Source organism: Bactrocera neohumeralis, chromosome 2 (assembly GCF_024586455.1).
Source record: "Bactrocera neohumeralis isolate Rockhampton chromosome 2, APGP_CSIRO_Bneo_wtdbg2-racon-allhic-juicebox.fasta_v2, whole genome shotgun sequence".
NCBI lineage: Eukaryota > Metazoa > Arthropoda > Insecta > Diptera > Tephritidae > Bactrocera > Bactrocera neohumeralis.
The window spans coordinates 32,915,833-32,939,424 of NC_065919.1; the positions used below are offsets into that span (position 1 = coordinate 32,915,833).

The window sequence follows — 23,592 nt, forward strand, 5'->3', positions numbered from 1 at the left end:
TATACGACAACATTTGTACAGTGGCTGCGTTGGCTATCTCGTTTTATTTGTTCTTGAAAGACAAATATGTTTTACTAAAAAGCTCCATCTAGGTTATTTTATTATGATGTTTATATTTCTAAGAAAGTATTATATTATCTCACTCGTTTTCAAAAGCAACATTGCTATGTTTATGCTTATTTATTTTCGAGGTGCTCATATGTGAGGCCAAAAGGTGAAATTCGGGGGAAATTAAATTTTACGACTCTCAACCTTTCTAAATTTTTTTAATATTAATATTGTATAAAATGTGTAGGTTTGAAGTTCATATGCCAAATAGGGTAATATGTTTATGTGAACTACTTTTATGCCTAACAATTTTTCTATAATCGTTGCCATATCCATACATACTTTATCTTTAAAATTTGGACTTAAGGCGAATATTTTAGTAACTAAGTAATTTCATTTAGTTTCCATTCAGCTAGTCAAAAGCTCACACTGGAATATATCTGCCTACTTTTGCCGTAGTGAAACTTTAAAAATGTTCATACTGAATTTTGTCTTCAGTTCTTTTATAATTTCGTTTTGTATGATCCTATGGTCTCGTAGGAAATATTATAAACTGATATTTGAATTGCCTGGCCGGATTGGATATCCCCTCCTGGGAAACGCTTTACAAATTAAACAAAGAGATGGTAATTGTCACTCAATAATATTTAAATTTATTAAAAGAAAACTAAAAATTCAGTAAATGTCAATATCAGCACAAAATAGTGAAATACAAATATCGGAAAATTAACTCGGCTGAATGATAAATAAATATAACTGCCTCATAATACGCGATATAGAAACCTGTCAAAATCTGTGATATTTTAATTTAAATTAAATTGATTTCTTAACCATAAAATGTTTGATTTTGGATTTAGCACTCTAAAATGCTCGAAATCTTATATCCCCAACATAATGACATCCGAAATTTGGTTGCATTTTTCTCAATAAAGCCAATATATTTATATATTTGAGACAAACAGCAAAATGTAACAGTGAGAGTAATTGAATCTACGGACTACAATATAAATTAATAATATACCAAATTTAAATGTAATCCTTTCGTTTTTTTTCAAATGATACATTTTGAACTTCTACGCAACATCTTTTGGTATGAAGGTTTGTCAATAACTGAAAGTATGTACAAAGATTTGATGCTTGAAAATTGGGAGAGGATGAGGTATTCGGTTATACCCGAACTTAGTTATAACTACACATTTTACTGGTACTTTACTTTTTTGTTATTGTTGTATACTTTATTATTATTATATATTATGATATATATATACTATGTATGTATATTTTCTTCTTATTAATTTGATAATAACTATGTATTTACTTACGTATAAAGAACAGAATTGCTATAATTAGTTCTAATGTAATTTTCGTTTCAGAAATATTAAATTCAATGAAAGAGAAGGAGGCGGAATATGGCGGTCTGTTCTTATCTTGGATCGGTCCATTTCCCATAGCAGTCGTGAGCGAGCCTCAAATAGCTAAGGACATATTAACTTCGCCAAATTGTGTCAATAAGAGTTTTGTGTATAAGGGAGTAGAGGATGCAACTGGACCAGGCTTGTTTACGATAGACGGTAATACGTATTACTTTCAATATATTTACTTGGTTGATTTAAATTTAAATACTTTTATAATTATATAAACAAAGAGCCTGAATGGAGTTATCATAGAAAATTATTAAATCCGGCTTTTGGGCATAAAATATTGCTTAATTTTATACCAATCTTTAATAAAGAGGTTGATCACTTAATGGAAGTTTTTAAAACCATAACAGATGTTGATGGAGTGGATTTGGTACCGATACTGCAAAAATTTACCTTAAAAATCGCCACCCGTAAGTATTTATTTAAGTCGACATTTATTCAAGCATTTCGCAAACAAAGCCGTAATATTAAAGAGACAAAAGAGAGTCAATAAATGAATATATAATATATTTATTTAAAAAGAAGCGGTATTAATCACATAAAAAATATTATTTATTTTCAAATATCACACCAATAAAAAGATCAGATATATTTATAATGTAAGTTTTATTTTGAAAATTTAAGGATTAAGAATTAATTTTATTTCTAATTAGACGATAGTTGATCAAACAAAAAACAGGAGATTAGTCAAAACTTTTATGAATAAATTCGTTATCAGAACAACAATAAAAAATGTTTGTAAAATAAATAAAATCTTAGAGTTTAATTATTTTTCAGAAACTACAATGGGTCAAAATTTAAGACTTCATGGCTCAGCTGTGGATGAGTCTTTATTGCAATCTTTTCCATAGTAAGTATGAACAACATAAGTAATAACCACAGAATCAACATATGTATGGTATAAATATGTTCATGTGTACCTATATTATTACGTTATTTGTATGGTTTTTAAGCGTTCAAGAGACAATTACCGAAATGGGTACATTGTCGTGGTTAAGCATGAAAGCGATGATTTGGATTTTAGGAGACTACGAGCAATATAAAAGGTCTAAAACGGTTATTCGCAAATTCATAGGCAATGTAAGTACATCGACTCAAACGAGTATTTATCTATATGTGACCTGGTCTACGGAAAGGGGGCTTAGGTGTCAAAAAAAAGGAGAAAAATTAATGAGATAACGAGAAACTGACGATTATTTTTAACAGCTTTTCCCAGAAAACTAGTTTTCGCACGTTAGCTCCCTTTTCGTAGACCAGGTCACATATACATATGTATGTATATGGTAATTAATTACATGCGTACCATTTATAAAATTGCATATACAATACATAAATAAATGATGCGATGTTTTTAATTTAGCTTATTACGGAACGCACGAAAACTTTGCCGGATCAGTTGAAGCTTGATGGCAATATTTTTATAAATCGAGCTATTGACTTACTTCAACAAGGAAGATTTTCACGTAAAAATGTTGAAGATGAATCAATTGTCATAGTTTTCGGGGTATGGTTGACATAAAAGTTATTTATGTATTTACATAGGTTGAATATTTTAATAAATATTGTTTATTAATCTGCAGGCGTTTGAAACGACAGCAACCACTTTAAAGCACATTTTAATTCTGTTGGCAATGCACCCTCAATGCCAGGAGCGAGCTTTTGAAGAAGTCTCATCATTGTGGCCTGAAAGCGGGTCTTTCGAAATGAATTATTCGGACATACAAAAACTTTCCTATGTTAGCATGGTGATTGACGAAACGATGCGTGTAATGGCTACTGTCCCAGTAGTGGGAAGACAGCTACTTTCAGACACGAAACTAAGCAATGGCGTCGTTCTGCCAAAGGGGATTCAAGTTCTAATAGATATATTTAATATGCAACGCAGAGAAGATATTTGGGGACCGGAAGCTCACCTCTTTAATCCTGAAAACTTTTTGCCATCAAATATAGACAGCAAACATCCCTACGCATATATACCCTTTACGAAAGGTATACGGAATTGTATTGGTAAGAACTTCAGTAGATTCATTATTAATTGAATGGATGTAATTAAAATGTTTCTTTTTAGGGTCTAAATATGCATTGCTGTCGCTAAAAATTGCCGTGTCTAAACTTGTAAGAAATTTCAGATTCACTACCGACTTTCAGTACAATAATTTACATTTTGTCGAAAACATAACATTAAATCTTAAGCAGGCGCCACTGATCAGAATTCATAAACGACAGATGTAATTCGCTTACGTAACCTAAATATGTATGTACAAGTAAAAACGTGTAATAATAGAATTAATATATGTGCGTACTATAATTAAATTTACGGTGTCACTTTGCATAAAAAATATCATTTGAGTTAAAATAAATCCTAAATAAGTTCTGTTGAATCAAATTTCTATAAATATTGTTATTTTATTTAAAATAATTTAAGAATATTAATAGACCTCAAAAAATTCAAAGAATTGAGCGATCGCAATGCTATATGAAACTAATTGACAAATTTCACGTTCTTTTCGACACTTAGTTGTTTTTGTAGCTGTCATAAACATTTCCAAACAATTTCGTCGTGTGCTAAAAATCCGAGTATTGACTCAACTGTCATAAGAATGGACGACGCACCTCATCGAAGTCATTGCACAGAGTGTAGTCGTTTTGTTCAACTAACGGTTGTTTGTAACTCCTAAAATTAATCAAGTTAGATAAAGAGTAACTTATTTCATAATTATCGGGATGACAATAGAAAAACTTAGATATCTTGATGAAACTTGGTGCGCGTGTTTATTGGCATTCTAAAGATGTTAGTACTGCAGTTGCCAAAAATGGACCATAATGGCACACCACTAAATACATACACATCTTACAAAGTACCAAAGAAATATCAAACAAACTTTTGGGAAAATGGTTATGCTGCATCGCTCTCTTTTAGGTGGAGTTGCATATTTCAGCAACTCCTCGACCAATTTGATTTAAAAAAGGGGTGTAATGCAATCCTTATGCTCCAGTTTGAAAATGGGCGAAAGTGTACTACTTCCCATATTACATAAGACCTCAGCGCTATATATTTTTTTATCGAAAAAATGGTCAACCTTTGAGATGATGAGTGAAAACGATTCAATACTTTACTTTATTCGCATATACATAATATCTTCAAACATTTTGTTGGCTCTATTCCGTATCCGTGATGAACAAAAAGTATCGAATTTGGCACTTTTTTCGACAGTTTTTCGTAAAAAAAATAAGAAGATTTCAAAAAATAAAAATAAAAGCTTCAAATGATATCTTCAAACTCTTCTTTTTAGTTTGAAAAACACCATTCTGAGAAAAACGCGTTTTAGGATTGGAGTCGCTACCTTAAGTGAACGTGCTGCATAAAACCTGTTCAATATGTATTATAAAACTTCATTTCTTTGGTTGAATTAATGCCCCATACATATACCACACTTGAAGAGCTTAAGAAGCTGGCCAAAAGGGGTACAGCCCGAAAATTCTACGAAAGGATGCGGCGACTAACGTAAGGTGATGTAGCGGCTGATGGTTAGAGCATACTAAAGTTGAGGAGGAAACACCTCTAGAGTCTACAAACTGATTGGACCTTATCTGTGTGACTTTAGACCTGGAAAATCTACTATCGACTAGATTTTGGCTATGGGCCAAATCACGGAAAAGACCTGTGAAAGGAAGATTGACACAAACCACCTCTACGACGATTTTAAATCCACCTTCAACAGCACGTAAAGGAACTGCCTCTATGCCGCTATGTCAGAATATGGTATCTCCACGAACCTAATATGGCTGAGCAACACCAAAAGCTCTATCAGGATAGAAAAGGACCCCTCCGAGTCGTCCGATACCAAACGAGGTTTCAGAGAAGGGCCTATCTTGTGACTTCTTCAACCTATTGCTGCAGAAAGTAATACGAGTTGCAGAGCTAAATAGAGAAGGTACAATCTTCTATGAGAATGTAGAGCTTCTGGCGTACGCCGATAATATTATATGATTGGATAAGAAAGTGAACGACGACAAGACCAAATACATAAGTATATCCTGTCATTAAACAAACAGTCACCACTTTCGGGACTTGGCTCGCACGTCACTGTTGACAGTCATAATTTCGTCTGGCTTGAAACCAGCATTAACACAAATCACAATATCAGTCTTCAAATCCAACGCAGAATCACTCTTGCCAACAGGTTCCAGTTTGGACTCCCAATCCAACACACCCCTTCTCCCAACGTACATGGTCCGGAGGCATGGAAAATAACATCATCTGATGAGTTGGCCTTACCGCAGTTGATCGAACGATGAGCTGTATGAGATGTACGACGACATTGACAAAGTTCAGCGAATCAAGAGACAGCGGCTGAACTGGCTAGGTCATGTTGTCCAGGTGGAAGAGAACACTCCAGCCTTGAAGGTTTTCGATTCAGAGGAAGACCTCCACTCCGTTAGAGAGATTAGGTGGAGAAGGACCTGGCTGCACTTGGTATCTCGAATTGACTCCAAATAGCAAAAACGACTGGCGTGCTGTTGTTAGCGGTGTCTACGCCAGTAAAAAAGGAGAATAATACATTTAACATATAATACATAGCAGAGAAAAACAAACAAAAAACATTAAATTTCGCTCGTTGACTCCCTTCACAGGTGTATTTCTTATATCAACGTTGTTTGAAACCACCTGCAAGTCGAATTAAGATTACTTAATAAGAAACTAAGATCATTTATAAAGATTTTTATCTTGATTTGTATAAGCCAGTTTGTGAGGCAGCTATTTGCTATAGTGGTTCGATTAGAACAATACGTTCGAAGATAATGGTGCCGTACAATAATCAATGTAAATTTCGAGAAGATATCCTGTCAAATTGGAAAGGACTTTAGTTTGATCAGCTACTATCTATATTCTATACCTGTCTGTAAATTAATAATTTATTTTTTTTTTCACTAAAAGAAGATTCCCTTTTAGGAGTTCATGAGTACGAAAGGTTTATACTGTCCCAACTTGTTACACAAAGTATAAAAGCATAAAAATATGGTCAAAGGACATACCTAAGAAATTTCGCAAATTAATATAATCAATACAGACTTTCCTAGCACCAATAAATTAATCTCCGCCAAAATGCTGAAAACGTATGTATGTACCTTCGCACAGCACTAATGTTCATGTTGATTTGGTGAATTGTGTAAGTAAAGCAAAGCGCAGGATAAAGCGTGATCTATAGGTTATAGATTTATAAGATACCAAATATTTTTATAATCAATTTACAAATTTTTCAAATAACGAATATTAAATTCATGTCCAACATTTTGTAATAAAATCTAAAGTTTTACCACCACCTGAAAATATCGTACTTAACCCTTTCTTACTTTTTGCATAGAAATAAAATTAATTTTTGTCTTTGTTACAAAAGTGCAGTAAAATATGTTTACAAATACATTGTACATAATATAATTAATATTTAAGGTGGTAATAGATAACACATACACACGGCGACGTAAAGTTATATAATTTAAAAGCATTTAAGAAACCTTAACTCATTCATTGTTTCTCAATAAGATGTATATAAAAGGCGGGTTTCTTCTCAACTTGTATTTCTTTGAAATCGCCATATAATTTATGTTTCGATTTCTCTCCAAAAATTTCTTTAAGTATTTTGGTAAAATTCTGGAGAGCGTGTGGGTAGTACGAAAGCCGAAATTCGCTGCTCAAATTTTTTCCTTCAATCTGGTAGTCCATGGTAACCATTGCAGGTTTTCCGCAATACAAAAGGACAGAGGTTTTAATGTCAGCAGTATGACTTGTCTGAAATAAAATTAAACAATTAATAAGTAAACGATTATTTGAAATACTGGAGTATACTCAGAAAAGAAATGAATGAATATTCCTAAAACCCACATTAAAGTAAGGTAAAATGTATGCCCGAGTTTATCACGACTAATTAAAGCAATATAATACAATAATATTAAAATTAAAACAAAACCACAAAATAAAATATTTGTGTCAGGTCATTTCATATTATCATCTCGATATTAAAACATTTAAATAAGTATTTATTTGCATTGCTGTTATCTCTCCCAACATTTTCTGCGTTGCCAACTCCGATAATAAAAAACACTAACAAGATATTTAAAATAAATTTAAAAAATAACATTCACTACTACATACCTAATTCTGAGTAAATAATCTAATGAGCACGTATGTATTTTTTGAAATCTACACTGTTTGCGTTATTATAAATAATTAAGCCAGAGTTCACGTTATTAATTACCGACGTGATTTATAAATTAATAAACAGATTATTATTAAGACAGTATTAGATCGTGTAAATACTACATTAAGATTCTTCGAATTATGAATAACTAGGAAAAGAAATATTTTGCAAATTAGTTCTTATTAATAAGTGAGCATTAAATTGAATTTTGTATTCGACACCTCGTTCTATAGGATATATATGGATAAAGTGTTTTTCTTTCAAGGAAGGAAGGACAATAAAATTTCCTAATTGATATATTATAGTTATGATAAAATATCTTGAACGTCCGAAAAACACTCGTATATGTATACATAAGTACTCACATTGTAATATATACTTTTCGCTGGTGTGTCTCCCGTTTCTAAGATATCGTCGTAGTTTCTGTGGTCAATAAATAATATTCCACCAGTCTTAAGACACTTTTGAAAATTTTTAATAGCTTGTTTGTGGTCGAGCTGCGCTCCACTATCATCCATAAGATGGGCAAACGAATTTCCCAAGCAAATCACAGCATCAAATCCCTCGCCAACAATTGGTTTAATATCGTCGTACAAGGTCAGCCAATTAGCTTCCTCAATTACTATTGGAAAAATATTTAATATTCTATTCTATCTAGTTTAATTGTGGATTAAAGCGACTTACTCCAACGATCGAAAGCTGGCTCCTTACGTCGGTTCCAGCGCTCTTTCAATGCATATTTCAACATTTTGTCGGAGGCATCCACTGAAACCACCTCGTAGCCGTCCTCCAGCAACATAATTGAGTCAACACTGGATATCGGTGAGATCATCAGTTTTATGATTATTTTTTTTTTTTTTTGTAAATGCGTAAACAAGTAAGCAAGTGAACTTACCCCGTTCCACACGCTACATCGAGGATACGCCTGCAACCTTTTGATCGAAGTAATTCAATTAAGAAATTTTTATAATTTTCTGTACGTGAATTTTTGTCCCCAATAAATATTTCCCAAACTTTAGCCGCTTTGCCGTCGGCGTATTGATCTCGTACCCCTTCCGCGGATATACCGGCAGAACGGGCAATGAAAACACTATCAGCAGAGGTAGGCATCTTGTTAGTTGAATTTCAGGAATTGAACTGAATTCAAATTCGTCAAATCATTTAAAATTTACCTAAACGAAAACACAATATATTAATTTATAAATGCGTATACCCAGTAATACGTTAAAGAGCAATTCATTACTTTTCTAACGAATAAGGAACAACAACCTACGTCATTTCCTCTGAGTGAGAATTATTTGCAAATATGTAAAAATTTTATGTACACATACATACTCTTATGTACATATTATAATAGCTGTGTATATTTATATTTTATTTCATCCTTTTTGGTATAGTTTTTCACATTCGTGAACCAACTACAAGTTTAAGTTCATTAGCTGGGTTCCTGGCTTTCTCAAGGGTCACATATATTTTTCCATCATTTCAAATACAATTTAGTTGAGACTCTTATCATTTCAACTCTCTTCTATATTCGGTTGCTACCGAAATATTGGTCAACATTCTTCATAATTAAATTTTCTGCTGGGCTAATTGTCCACTAAAATTTTATGTGAATCACAACGCTTTAAAATATTTACACAATATAATACATATGTATATGTACACTTATAGCTTTCGTTATCAAATAAACTATTCAATACGTGTGTAATAATATTTATTTATACGTGATCATCTATTATCTTTAATTTGTTATGAGCCTTGACCTTTACTAAGTTAATTTTTATTTAAATTTATTTTATTTTGAAAATGTACAGTACAATGGGACAATAAAAATCCCTCTATTTTTCGTATAATTTTTTGAGCTCAAGTAAGTAAGTAATTCATAAAAGATTATAAAGGGCAATTAAAAAAAAGTAAGAAATAGCTAAGTTCGGGTGCAACCGAACATTTTATACTCTTGCATTAACCAAAGACAGGGAAATACCTTACGATGTAAATCGTAACAAATGTAAACTAAAAAGCAATATTTTTCATAATTTTTAAGGTACAACAATAAAAGCTCTATTAAAAAGCTTTATTCAAAAACTAAACTTCGTCAACAGAAAGTTCTAAAATCTTTATATTAGATTCATATATGGGGGCTCTGAGAAGTATTGACCCGCACACATTGACCGATATTTTCAAACAAAAGTCAACTATAGGTACTGGGGTCCACATACTCGGTACCTAGAGTCTTGAATAGTTTTAGTTGGATTTGAACAATTCTCTGTCATAAGGTGGCACACACTAAAGGTATTATTTGTGCAAAGTTTAATCTCAATGTATTAATTGCTTCTTGATTTGTGTACTGGAAACCGAACGAATCAAGGGGAATTTAAAATTGTGCTATATGGGAAGTAGGCGTGGTCGTTGTCCGATTTTGCTCATTTTCACAACGTGATATAGGAACATGAAAACGTACCAAATTTTGTCGAAATCTGTTGGGCGGGTCCGGAGATATGGGATTTCACCAAAAAGTGGGCGGTGCTACGCTCATCGTCCAATTTTCACATTGATTTATCACGCTTTTAGTAGTTTTGAACAATACCGTTATATGGTGAGTGTGCGGGGTTTTCAGTCGATTTCATCCATTTTCACACTATCGGTAGGAGTTCTTGTAATACTCATGCTGGGCGAATTTGGTTACTGTAGCCACGCCCACTTTTTCAAAATTGTTTATCCACAGATGCCTCTTGCTACTACGATCCCCTGTGCTAAATTACAGTTTTATAGTATCTTAATTTAGTGCTCAGTTATGACACTTTATAGGTTTTCGGTTAATGGTGATGTGTGGGCGTGGCAGTAGACCGATTACGCCCATCTACGAACTCGAATTTTTTTTATTACGTACAAACGTTAGGTGAACACAACTATAATACTATGTAGCAATTGGTTGCAAGAGTATAATAACAGCTTATTGCTATACGATATACATACATACATACATATGTGTACTAACATTAGTATGTCCAATGACGGAAGGAGTTCTTCTTCAGCAGCATTGAATGCAGACTCTCTTTGAAATAAGTATAAGGTTGTCAAATATCTCCTTTCCGCTTTTTTGCTCTTTATTCAATGCTTTATAAAATGTATTACAGTGATCGGGTTAAGTTCAAATATGCGTCCTCGCAGAAGCCTACCTACTTATTTGCGCAAAACTCGGACAGCCACTTTTCACAAGCGTCTGATGCCATCGCGACGAGGATTTTTCCAAGTGCTATGATGACTGGAAAATTCGTTGGTATAAGTGTATTGTAGCGGGAGGGGATTTCTTTGAAGGAGACGAAATGGACAAAATTCACCTTTCAATTTGATCACAGATGTGTAACGATATACGATGCAGATGCAGAGACTGTGAAGATGTTGTTACATCATACATATTTATGTATGTACTCGTACTATTCCTTAAGTGATTTACGATGTCAGTAAAAAATGTAGGTTGCCAATTTAACTATTCCATTATATTGTTTTCACGATAAATGATATCCTTGACAACAAAAAGCGAGCGGAGCCACGGGTTTAGACTAGTTATTTATACATATGTATATTGTAAATTTTTTTTTTTATATTTTCATATTATTTACAATCTGTCGTGTGACAATATGCAAATGTTATTATATTTAAAGATTGGCATTGATAATAAAATTGCAATTTATCCATTAAATACATTAAAAGCATTTGAAGTATAAGATTTCTACTATATGTCACCATTCACTTAAATTAGTATTACATATACTTTAGAACTTACGCTTACACTTACACCTATTACATATACCATTTAGATCATAAATTGAACTGAATTAGAACTGAATTAGTTCAATTTAAGATCTAAATGGTAAGTCTAATAGCCTCGACATACTGCATTAATGCCGATTAATTCAGGAGTTAGTGAAGTTAACTCTCTTGCTAACTCCCAATTAATCCTCAAAATTTTAGAGAGTTAGTTGTATTTTCGTTGGCAGCAATGTTAAAAATGGCCAATCTGAATCTATTGTGAATCAAAAACAAGCAATACTGACAGCTATTTTTTAAATTTTCAATAATAAAACAAGTTTTATGTTATGATGTTATGTTATAGTGCGGTTTTGTAACAATTGATCGGCTAACAACCGCCATGTTTATCTTCTTCCATTTTCATTGAAAATATTATAAAAATGACAATCAGCTGTTTACGAGAGTTTCAAACTCGCATAGCTGCCATCTGTCACCTACAAATTTGGATCTGATTAATCCGGATTAACACTGTTGTCTCTCAAGGCTATAAGGGATGTAGCGTTGCCACCCGCGGGTATCTTCACTTTTGTTTAGTGGGTTAATGGCGTGTATGTTGGGGTGGCAGCTTGGGCGATTAAGATATCTCGGACGGAGTTTATGAATCTCGCACTTCATATTTATTTTAAAGAGTTTGTTTAAATTAACATTTTTGATGTACCATGGAGCGTTTGGGATCAACCTGACTGTTTTCGACTGATATCTTTGAATTAGTTCTACGTTCTACTTGCAGTGCCAGATTTGTGTTCCATATGCCCAAATCAATTTAAAAAAAAGGGGGCCTCGCAAACTTTATTAAAAAACCATATGCCTCAGATTATGAAAATAGAATATATGCTCATTATAAAACTATGCATCAATTATATCAACAACATGGAAGCAATCGAATTAACCCTTTCGATCCGAACGGGACGTGTGTGTCCCGGTGTATGTTTAAAGGTACCTAGCGTAGAGAATAAGTGCTTAACCCTTATGTGAGCACCCGGGTACCCGGGTGCCCACCACCACACTTTTCTTCTAGCAATTCGGTGAAATAATTTTTAATCGAACTGAGCTTCCGGATCCTTGCGATTTAACTTCCAACAAAGCTATTTCAGTATTCAAAATGGAAAAAAAAATTGTATGAAGCTGAAAATTATGTATGAAATTAAGTAACTCGCGGGGAGCACCCGGGTACCCGGGTACCCACTATATGAAAAACAATGCAATCATCTGTAAATGAGATTCAATATAGATAAATGTTTTAACTATATAACTTGGGATAATAAATAACTAATAACATGAATTCGTAACATAAATTTATTAAAATCTTCATTAATTATTCAGCACAAGCAGGACATATTACTTTCGTTATACACTTATGAGGTTTATTTTTCTTCAATGTAGCAGTGCTTGTCAATTTTCATGGGAGTAAGTATTTAGCAAGAGGCAAAGTCGTAAAATAAGTTTCCATTGTTATATTTCGGAAACTTCTTTTGAACGGAGCTGTAAGTTCTTTTGTTACTCTCTTTCCTTAATTTTTTTCTCGAACATTGGCAGCGTTTTCAATATCGCAAATCCACCAAATTTTCATGCCATTTTTTCGAGTTTCAAAGGAATGTACTGTGTGAATTTTGTGTGCCTACGATAAGTATAATTTTCCGTACTTTACTTTACCCAAATCTGCATTGAACATTGTCCATAAATCACGTATAGGAGTAGCTTTATCATTTTCTGTACATACTTGGCATGTGTTGGATAAAGATAAAGAGGATACGAGTTACTCTTCCACATATAGTATTATTGGCGCCAGAGCAAATGAGAATTCCAATGAACAAATACATTTCTTACACAGTGACCGAACGCCAAACTCTATTCGAATTAGGTTTTTGCGCGTTATAATCTTTATAGACGATTAGTGTTTTCTGGTTAGTATAGCGAACAATAAAATCAATTATTTCAACTGAGATTATAGTCCTGAATTTATCTCCTAACAATATTTCTGTAGATCTAGCAGGGCCACTTTTTTTTGTGAGAAGCAGTTTGTCGAATTTCAGGCGGTTTCTTACACCAGACAGTTCTGTTTTTTGCAATGTGTTCATCGCCATTTTCTATATCTGCTTCTTCCCTTATAGTCGATACACCTGCGGCTGTGTCCTCTGCTTCACTCTCTTCTGACTCACTGGTCATCTTCCCCGTACGGTGAAAGTCGTGATATCATTGGACAAAATTTTGCTCACCATCCTAATTGATGAGGTGATAGATGATCTTCCATTACGAACTGCCAATTATTATCTCTCATAAATGCTCGATTGAGTCGACAAAGTATTCGAAATTGTTCGAATAATAGTTCATAATGTCGATTCTAACCCCCTGTTTTTTCATAATTTCGTTCGCTTCCAAACATCGAAAGTGTTTTATTATAGTGATGGGTACCAGGGTACCCTGGGTGCTCATTAACGTGGCTAAAACTGGGTGCTCACATAAGGGTTAAAATGGTTTAAGTTAGTCCCATTTCGTAGCTTGTACCATTCTTAACGGTATTTGTGCATACAAATGGTATTTTAAATGGTAAACAAGTGTTCATTTGCCAAAATAGAGTGAATAATTGGACGTCTATTTCATAATTCGTAGGGAATTTTGTGATAATTATATTTTTACTGTTTCGAAATCGGCTGAAAGGTTAATTAATAGTTATGCTAATGTTCTTGACATATTGTGAAGTTGGTGAGTACTAGTATTTTATTGTATTTTTGTAATTATTGGTTTATATAAGTTTGTGGGATATATGTTTTCCATCAGTATTCTTGTTGGGTTAACAACGTCCCAATCAGGATCCGACCCACACATTTATTGACAACATATTGAAATTATATTAATTAATAATTTTATAACTTGATTTTGTCCTCGACCTTGTACAGGCAGGCATATTTATGTTGATAATGAGAGCGGAATGATCTGAGCTCCCATCTTCATTATTGGAAATTTATTGATGTTGTGGGTTTATGCCCGTATAAATTGTGATGCCAATTAGATCCGGAATTTTACTGGGATTGGTCGGCAAGTATGTGTGTCTGCCAGCAGATAAGACATTTAAGTTATTTTGAGAAGCACATTTGTACAATTCCCGGAATTTGGGACCCGTTTTGCCGAAAAGTGAGTGAAAAGTTTCGTTGCTTATATTGAATCGAGGCTGGAGAGTTTTTAGTTTCTTAAACTTAAAATTTTAATTTCCAGCTTGTTACAAGTTTTACTTTAATTTTTTTAATTAAATTAATTTGAGGGAACTCTTTCCATATTCGCTTTTGAAATCGGTTACGTCAATATATTCCAAACAATATTTTTTAAGTGAGGGAGTGAAGTATCTCAACATTTTTTTAAGTTTAAAATAAAAGCGCAAAACCTTTCAATGCTCCTTTGTGAACTAAGGCTATATTTTTGAAAGTTAATTTGAAGTAATTCCCTCCATTCAGAATCTATCACTGGTATATTTTCATATCTAAGAGTAGGAAAACATTTAAAATGTTTATCAATTGATACGTTTCTTTTTAAATTACATTTTCTGGTGCAAGCAACTCTATTCATTTTAAAATTTCTTTATCAACATTTTTTTTAATTTCATTTTGTTCGAGAAGGAATACAATTTCCGCCCCGAAATAGATTTCATCAATTGATAAATTGTTGAAGCTTTTAAGGGTAACTCGGTAAGAAAAAGCAAATTCAAATTCAATTAGAATAAAGGATTATTTAAACTTTCATTTATAAGCGCATAAATAAATCAAATTTTTCTGCATCTTCGTGAATGAAAAATAATGCCAAAATTTTCATAAGCTCGCAGAACTTAACACACTTCCGTGCATTACGCAATGAATTTTTTTGTGCCAGTCATCATACTTGCACCATCCGCACCGAAACTGAGCAACAATTTTTTATAATTAAGCATCGCTCTTTATTACATCTATACATACAAAAAAAAAAAATGTCTTCTTTGAGTTGTATTTTGAAACAAACTCAAATTTTTGTCGTTGAGCAGTCTGTACTCTCATCTCCCCAAATATAAAATGAATACCGCGAGTTAATTTTGACATGAAGTAAAAATGAGTCAAAATAATATATTTTTGAGCTGTGCCCTATTTATTAATACTCTTAGGACTAACTTATTACACGGTTCTTACTTCTATTTATAATTTATTTGTTTATACATATATAATATGTTTGTTTAGCTTTGTTTACATAAACCTTACTGCTACTTATATTTTTGAGATGCTGGTTGTTTGGTAGTAAATAACTATTTGGGTTGTTATTGTTTGTTGTACTGATGCTGCACTTCTATTGTTCCAAGATAAGGTTGTTTTGATGATTATTTATTAAGGATATTTTGATAAGATACTATTATAAAGAATATGTTCCTTAACTCGCGAATTAGTTGTGTAACGAAATTAAACTGGAATTTGATGATGTTCTTTTAGTTCGACCGCACTTTATATTCTTTGGAATATTGGAATCATCGAAACTTTCGGTTATCAGCAGAAACAAGTGATCCATTGTTGAAAAAGAAACGTTGCGTTTAGCACAATGAGCGGCTAAACATAGTTCAGCTTCAGTTATGTTCTTCTTGCCTCTGGGGATTTGTATTGCTCTCGAATCCTTTAATTTTTTTTGGTGTTTCCGTGATTTATCAAGTCTTTATTACCTCCGATTGTTTTTAGGTCCACTGTGCATATATTTTACATCGGGGCAATCCCTAATCAGTTTTTACAGGATTTTAAATTTTTGTCTGGTTGGAAATTGACTTAAACAATTTACGTTTTTTTCTCACAGGCTAATGAAAATTGTCAATAAATAATACATGTACAATTCTTTTCTGAAAATATTTTTCCATTTTAATATATGTACATATATAAATTTTATTTTTTAGGCAGAGAGCTTATTCGACCAAATTTAACTGGCGAAATTAAATTTAAGAAGTTGAAGTTTTACAACACTTCCAACGAAAGTTTTTTTGAAGGATTGATAATTATTGTTTGAATTATATTTGAAACTCAACAAAGATTTTGTCAACCTTACCACTGGTGGAGGGAATTCAAACAGCCTTTCGTCGAGTGATAAATCTTTCATTCTGATTTTATTTTTAAATTGTAAACCTTATATACTATTTTTGAGTTCTTAGTTATCTAATTAAACATATGTATATATATGTACGGCACACCACATGGGGTTGTTTTCAACTATGCAATACAATACATGTGTGTGTGTGTGTGTGTTGTCATATAATTTATGTTGCATGGCTTGGGATGTTTTCAAGTGCACAAGTGCATTTGTAATCAATTGCTCAAACCTAAGTACGAGGTGCGTTCAAAAAGTATCGCGAATTTTGTGTTTTTTCAAAAATTATTTACTTATTCATGAATATCTATTTTGTCTCCTTCAAAGTAATCCCCATGAGATATTATACACTTATGGCAACGGTTTTTCCAATCTTCGAAGCACTTCAAAAAATCATTTTTTCTTCAGCTCCTCCTTCGATGCCATCTTTATCTCGTCCAGAGAAGAGTAACGTCGCCCTTTCATGGGCCTCTTCAGTTTAGGGAACAAGAAAAAGTCACAGGGGAACAGGTCTGGGGAATACGGTGGCTGCGGCATCATTAGTGTGTTGTTTTTGGCCAAAAAGTCGCGCACAAGCAACGATGTGTGAGCAGGGGCGTTATCGTGGTGCAAAAGCCAATTTTTGTTCTTCCACAAATCCGGGCGTTTCTGGCGGATTGCTTCGCGCAAATTGCGCATAACTTGCCAATCGATATGTTTAGGTCCTCAGCAACTTCTCTAACGGTGATTCGACGATTGGCCAATACCATTTTCTACACTTCATTAATTTTTTCGTCTGTTGTTGAAGTGCTCGGGCGTCCGGCACGCTCTTCGTCGTTCACATCTTTTCGGCCTTCTGAGAACATTTTGTACCACCGATAAACGTTGCTTCGGTCCAAGGTAGCTTCTCCGTATGCCACAGTCAACATTTGGAATGCATCCGCGCACTTAATTTCGTTTTTCACACAAAATTTGATACAGGTTCTTTGATCCATTTTTTTGAATAGGTAAAAATCGAAGACGATCCAAAACACGTGATACTTTTTGAACACACCTCGTAAATATGCTTATATTATATTTCTTGAGTGCATGCGTATTGCATATAAATGCATACGTGCCTCATATACATATGTATGTGTGTTGCATATAAATGCATGTGTATTTATGTGTTAATTTATGTATGTTTTGTATTGCCTCTGCATTATCTGATTTATGTGGACTGTATAACTTATTACAATAGCTAGAATATTTCTTATCTTATTTAAGATTTGTAAAGAATATACAAATTTCTAAATATACTTAAGTATATTAATATATTCCGCCTTTTTGAAGCAATGAACATGTTCAATTTTGAACAAATTGTAATATCAAACTGTTTGAAAAAATTTGAGTTCTGACGCTTTTGTAGCTAGTGTGCGATATGTATCACAACACTCCAAATGCGAAGACAACTTCGTATGGAAATTATAGTTTTTCTTTCTTCTTCATCTTCATTACCGGCGTAGACACCGCTGACGTGATTATAGCCAAGTTAACAACAGCGCGCCAGTCGTTTCTTCTCTTCGTAAGTAGGCGCCAATTGGATATTCCAAGCGAAGTCAAGTCCTTCCAAAGGAGTGGAGGTCTTCCTCTTCCTCTGCTTCCCTCGGCGGATACTGCATCGAATACTTTCAGAGTTGGAGTGTTTTCGTCCATTCGGACAACATGACCTAGCCAGCGTAGCCGCTGTCTTTTTATTCGCTGAACTATGTCAATGTCGTCGTATATCTCATACAGCTCAACGTTCCATCGAATGCGATATTCGCCGTGGCCAACGTGCAAAAGACCATACATCTTTCACAGAACCTTTCTCTCGAAAACTCGCAACGTCGACTCATAAGTTGTTGTCATCGTCCAAGATTCTGCACCATATAACAGGACGAGAATAATGAGTGATAAATAGAGTTCTCAATTGTCTACTCAGTCCGAAGTAGCACCTGTTGGCAAAAGTTATTCTGCTTCGGAGTGCGACGACTGTTTGTTTGATGTCAGGATGTTCATAAAGATATGAACATGAAAGTTTTGTAACCTTAAGATAGAATTATATATACAAAATTATATTTTTGACACAACTACATTAATACATAAAAATATACATGTAAACAATAAATTAAATAAAAAGTATATACAGTCCACTAAATGTCAAGTGCAATGGTAAGCAACAAAATTGTAATATGAGACTTGCTCATAAAAATGTGAAAATCATTGCACATAAAAGAAAACTCATAAATTAGAGTATACATAATACTAATATTAAAATACAAAATATACATACTCGAAATATTAATGCACACAGGCAACAGATAAGAAAGTATCAAGCGTGTGTACGTATGTGTATAAGTGCGTTAGATGCACTAATCTAAAAAACTATAAAATATCAATGCGTTGGTATCTGAAAAATGCAATAAAAATATAATACATATTTACACATGTGTATGCACACTAAGCATATACACATATACATATATACATAGTTAAGAAATTAGAATTAAGAAATGTATTGAGGGAAGAAATTTTAATAAAGAAAACGAGAGTCAAAAGTGAACTCTCACAGTACAGACTTAAGCAAAGACTGTCTTAATCTGTACATTTGGTCCTTCGATCCTCTTTTTGAAAAAGAATCGAGCAAGTGCAAGTACTAGAAGCCTCTTAAAAGAAAAAGAGCATTACTTAGCCAAGTAAAAATAAATGTAAGCCGGAATAGCAAAGACTACCCGCATTTATAAAAATTACTTTTAGTAAAAGTTAAAAAAAAATTTTTAAAAGCGTCCTTGTGGCTATAACAACAAGAACAGTGCAAAAAAAAAAAAAATATATATATATGTGGCAACACCATAAATAATAATTAATTTTTAATTCTCAATGCAACCATGCGTTTTGACATTTTGTTTATCCTTTATTCTTTTCTATTGTACGTAGTTTTGATATGTCAATAAATCTTCCCTTTTCTACATCAACTGTCAAGCAAGTAGCACGTGCCGATATACGCATTACTACATTGGTGACCCCAGACAAGAAAATTATTTAAAAAAAAAAAAAACGTTTAAATTGCGAAGATGAGTAAAACGAGATCATCGGCGGATACTAATAGCGACGTGGAGCAGCTTCCACCGCAAAATACTCCACCACGAATTCCACTGCCGGCGATGTCTGAGGATAGCATTGAGGCTTACTTTTACTCGCTGGAGTTTTGGTTTGAAGCCTCACGTGTTTACTCTGATACAGCCAAATTCAACATAGTACTTGCAAGCGTACCTCCGGCAAAATTACTACAGATGCGTACTCTTATTGATGATACACCAGCAACGGACAAATTTAGCTACATTCGTCGTAAAATCATCGAAAATTTCGCCGAGAGTCAACAACGCCGTCTTCAACGTGTTTTGAAAGAGCTTCCACTGGGTGACCGAAGGCCGAGCGATTTGTACAATGAAATGCGACGAACAGCAGGTACCACGCTCAGCGAGAGCATACTACATGATCTCTGGGTCAGCCGCTTGCCACCGTACGCACAAGCAGCTATCATCGCCACTAGCGTTCCAATTAGTGACAAAATTAAAATCGCTGATTCTATCACAGAATGTTTATCATTGAAGGACGGTGGACAAATTTTTGAGGTTAGATCCGAATCGCAACCGCAGGGTGAGTTAAGTGATATACGAAACGAAATTGCTGCTCTTTCGAAAACCGTAGGACAGTTGATGCGGAACGTTAAATCCACCGGACGGCAGCGCAGTAGATCTACGTCACGTGGGAGACCGGTAATTCAACATACGAACAGTTTTTGTTGGTATCATGCAAAATTTGGTGCAAATGCCACTAAATGTCGCCAACCGTGCTCGTTTACTCCAGTATCCAGTTCAAGTCAATAGGTCAGCTCGGCTAATACCATATCAGAGCCCGGCAAACACTCTGATAATCCAACAGGTCGTCGCCTTTGCATTTACGACACTTCAGCGAAAATTAGTTTTTTAATAGATTCAGGAGCGGACATATCCGTCATACCAAGGTCGACGAAATTAGCCAGAGCACGTCCATCATCTTTGTCATTGTTTGCCGCAAATGGCTCTCCCGTACAAACATACGGTGAAGTCATACTTAAGTTAAATTTAAACCTACGCCGTGAATTTCTATGGAAATTTATAATCGCCGACGTCTCGCAGGGTATACTTGGTGCGGATTTCTTAAGCCACCATGGCTTGATTGTCGATTTACAAGGTCAACGTCTCGTAGACCGAAACACCCTGGTCAAAACGTCATGTTTAGTAACACAACATAGACATCTAACGAATATATCAACTATAAATTTTACGCAAAATTTTTCGGATATTTTAAAGGAATTTTCTGACATCACATGCCCGTCACGACTTGGCATACGTACAAACACGTCAGTAGTTCATCATATTTCAACTACTGGCCCACCAGTATGCGCACGACCACGACGCTTATCACTGGAGAAACTCGCAGCTGCACGTGCAGAATTTGAACTCCTGATCAAGCTCGGTATTTGTCGTCCTTCGAATAGCAGCTGGGCCAGTCCTTTGCACTTAGTTCGCAAAGCTGACGGATCTTGGAGACCCTGTGGTGATTATAGGGGTTTGAATGCTAACACGATTCCTGACCGTTATCCGATACCATTCCTCCAAGATTTTTCAACAATCCTAGCAAATAAAATTATATTTTCCAAACTAGATTTGCAGAAAGCGTTTCATCAGGTGCCGATTCACCCCGATGATATCTGTAAAACCGCCATTACGACGCCGTTTGGACTTTTTGAATTTACTCATATGACGTTCGGATTAAGGAACGCTGCACAGACGTTCCAGCGTTTAATTAACGAAGTACTTCGAGGCTTGGATTTTACATTTGCGTATTTAGATGATGTTTGCATCGCATCAAAATCGATTGATGAACACAAACAACATCTTCATATTGTATTTAACCGTTTTCGAGATTACAATTTAACGATCAATGTTGCCAAATCGCAATTCGGAGTATCTCAACTCGATTTTTTAGGTCATTCAATTACGAAAGACGGGATTCGCCCATTGCCAAGCCGCGTCGAAGCGCTAACAAACATGAGACCGCCCAAGATTGCAAAAGAGCTTAAACGTTTTTTGGCAATGCTCAACTTTTATCGGAGATTTCTTCCAAACGCCTTAGAGTTACAAGGCCCTCTATTCGCCATGATTCCTGGAAATAAGAAAAACGACAGCAGCGTCTTGAATTGGAATGAAGATACTAAACGCCATTTTGAAGCTGCGAAAGCGCAACTAGCAAACTGTGTTATGTTAGCTCATCCACTACCTGATGCAGAACTTTCATTGTGGGTAGATGCATCCGATTTTTCAGCTGGAGCAGTTTTAAATCAAATGGTAGATGACAAACTTCAACCATTAGGATTTTTCTCAAGAAAGTTTTCATCAGCTGAAATGCGATACAGTACGTATGACCGTGAGTTGACCGCGCTATACAGCGCCGTTCGTCATTTTCGTTACATGTTAGAAGGTCGTAACTGCCACATTTATACCGACCATAAGCCACTTATATTCGCATTCCGACAACAACTGCATAAGGCTTCAGATCGTCAAGTTAGGCAATTGGATTTCATATCGCAAATTACTACTGACATCCGACATGTTCAAGGTAAAAGAAATGTAACCGCTGATCTATTATCTCGAATTCAATCACTTACGACCGCCATTATTGACTACGACGCCGTCGCCGCAGACCAAGAGAACGACGAAGAGCTTCTAGCACACCTAAACGGCAGCATTCGACACTCACTAAAATTAAAATCTTTTATATTACCTCCAAGTACTAAAAAGATTTTTTGTGATATATCCACAGGACGAATTCGACCTTTTGTAACATCAAAATTTCGACAAACTTTTCTCCGGGCTACACACAATCTGTCGCACCCCGGCACGCGCACTACTGTCAAGATGATGGTCGACAGATTCGTTTGGCCAGGCATTGCGAAAGATAGTAGATCCTTTGCTAGATGTTGCATACAGTGCCAACGGTCTAAAGTCATCCGACACAACAAAAGCTTATTCCAACGCAGAATAAATCCCAGTAGCCGATTCGGACATTTGCATATTGACATTGTCGGTCCGTTTCCAATATCGGATGGCAACCGGTATTGCTTAACCATAATCGATCGATTTACACGATGGCCAGATGCCATTCCGATTCCCAACATGACAGCTCCAGTTGTAGCAAAGGCCTTGCTAACCGGCTGGATTTCCCGTTTTGGCGTACCCATCGACATAACGTCGGATCTCGGTCGTCAATTCGAAAGCGCCATATTTAAACAACTGCTAAACTATTTGGGAGTGACCCATTTAAAAACAACGCCGTATCATCCACAATGCAATGGACTAATAGAACGATGGCATCGCACATTAAAGTCTGCCATTTTATGTCATAAAGTGGATCAGTGGACGACCTATTTACCTCTGATACTACTTGGACTGCGTTCAACATATAAAGACGACATCGGGTCCACTCCTTCTGAATTGGTATATGGAACATCATTGCGATTACCTTCAGACCTTTTCATCGAACAACCCAGTAACCAGAGCCAAACAGAAATCTTAGTGGAGCTTCGTCGTATCATGCGAGACCTGCGTCCTGTTAGTACAGCCTGGCACACCAACCAAAAAGTTTTCGTTCATGGCGATCTCAAGTCTTGTGATCATGTCTTCATCCGCGATGATTCAGTCAGACCGTCATTATCAGCACCTTATACGGGACCCTACAAAGTTTTGAGCCGCTCACCTAAGTATTTCGAAGTGGAAATAAAGGAGAATAGAGTTAAAGTTTCCATCGATCGTCTAAAGCCAGGTTTCATCACACCACCTACGACTCTCTAGGAGGAGGGTACTGTGGCAACACCATAAATAATAATTAATTTTTAATTCTCAATGCAACCATGCGTTTTGACATTTTGTTTATCCTTTATTCTTTTCTATTGTACGTAGTTTTGATATGTCAATAAATCT

General features: G+C 34.9%; 3 protein-coding genes across 3 annotated transcripts; 2 read left to right on the top strand and 1 right to left on the bottom strand.

Moving 5' to 3' along the window:
• Positions 1-1,433: 1,433 nt before the first annotated feature.
• LOC126763955 (probable cytochrome P450 313a4) lies at positions 1,434-3,813 on the top strand. The gene is made up of 7 exons (XM_050481730.1): positions 1,434-1,619; positions 1,694-1,879; positions 2,247-2,319; positions 2,423-2,549; positions 2,830-2,973; positions 3,050-3,476; positions 3,538-3,813. Exons 1-7 carry the CDS (start codon positions 1,436-1,438, stop codon positions 3,699-3,701), a joined length of 1,305 nt encoding a protein of 434 aa, XP_050337687.1. The 5' UTR covers positions 1,434-1,435; the 3' UTR covers positions 3,702-3,813.
• A 2,849-nt stretch (positions 3,814-6,662) lies between these two features.
• On the bottom strand, positions 6,663-8,820 carry LOC126764113 (glycine N-methyltransferase). Its single transcript, XM_050481911.1, has 4 exons — positions 8,565-8,820; positions 8,354-8,481; positions 8,035-8,291; positions 6,663-7,260 (listed from the first exon to the last, which is right to left on the bottom strand). Exons 1-4 carry the CDS (start codon positions 8,777-8,779, stop codon positions 6,997-6,999), a joined length of 864 nt encoding a protein of 287 aa, XP_050337868.1. The 5' UTR covers positions 8,780-8,820; the 3' UTR covers positions 6,663-6,996.
• Positions 8,821-19,641: 10,821 nt separating this feature from the next.
• LOC126751416 (uncharacterized) lies at positions 19,642-20,457 on the top strand. The gene has a single exon (XM_050461662.1). The coding sequence runs from the start codon at positions 19,642-19,644 to the stop codon at positions 20,455-20,457; it is 816 nt and encodes a 271-aa protein (XP_050317619.1).
• The last annotated feature ends 3,135 nt before the right edge of the window (positions 20,458-23,592 follow it).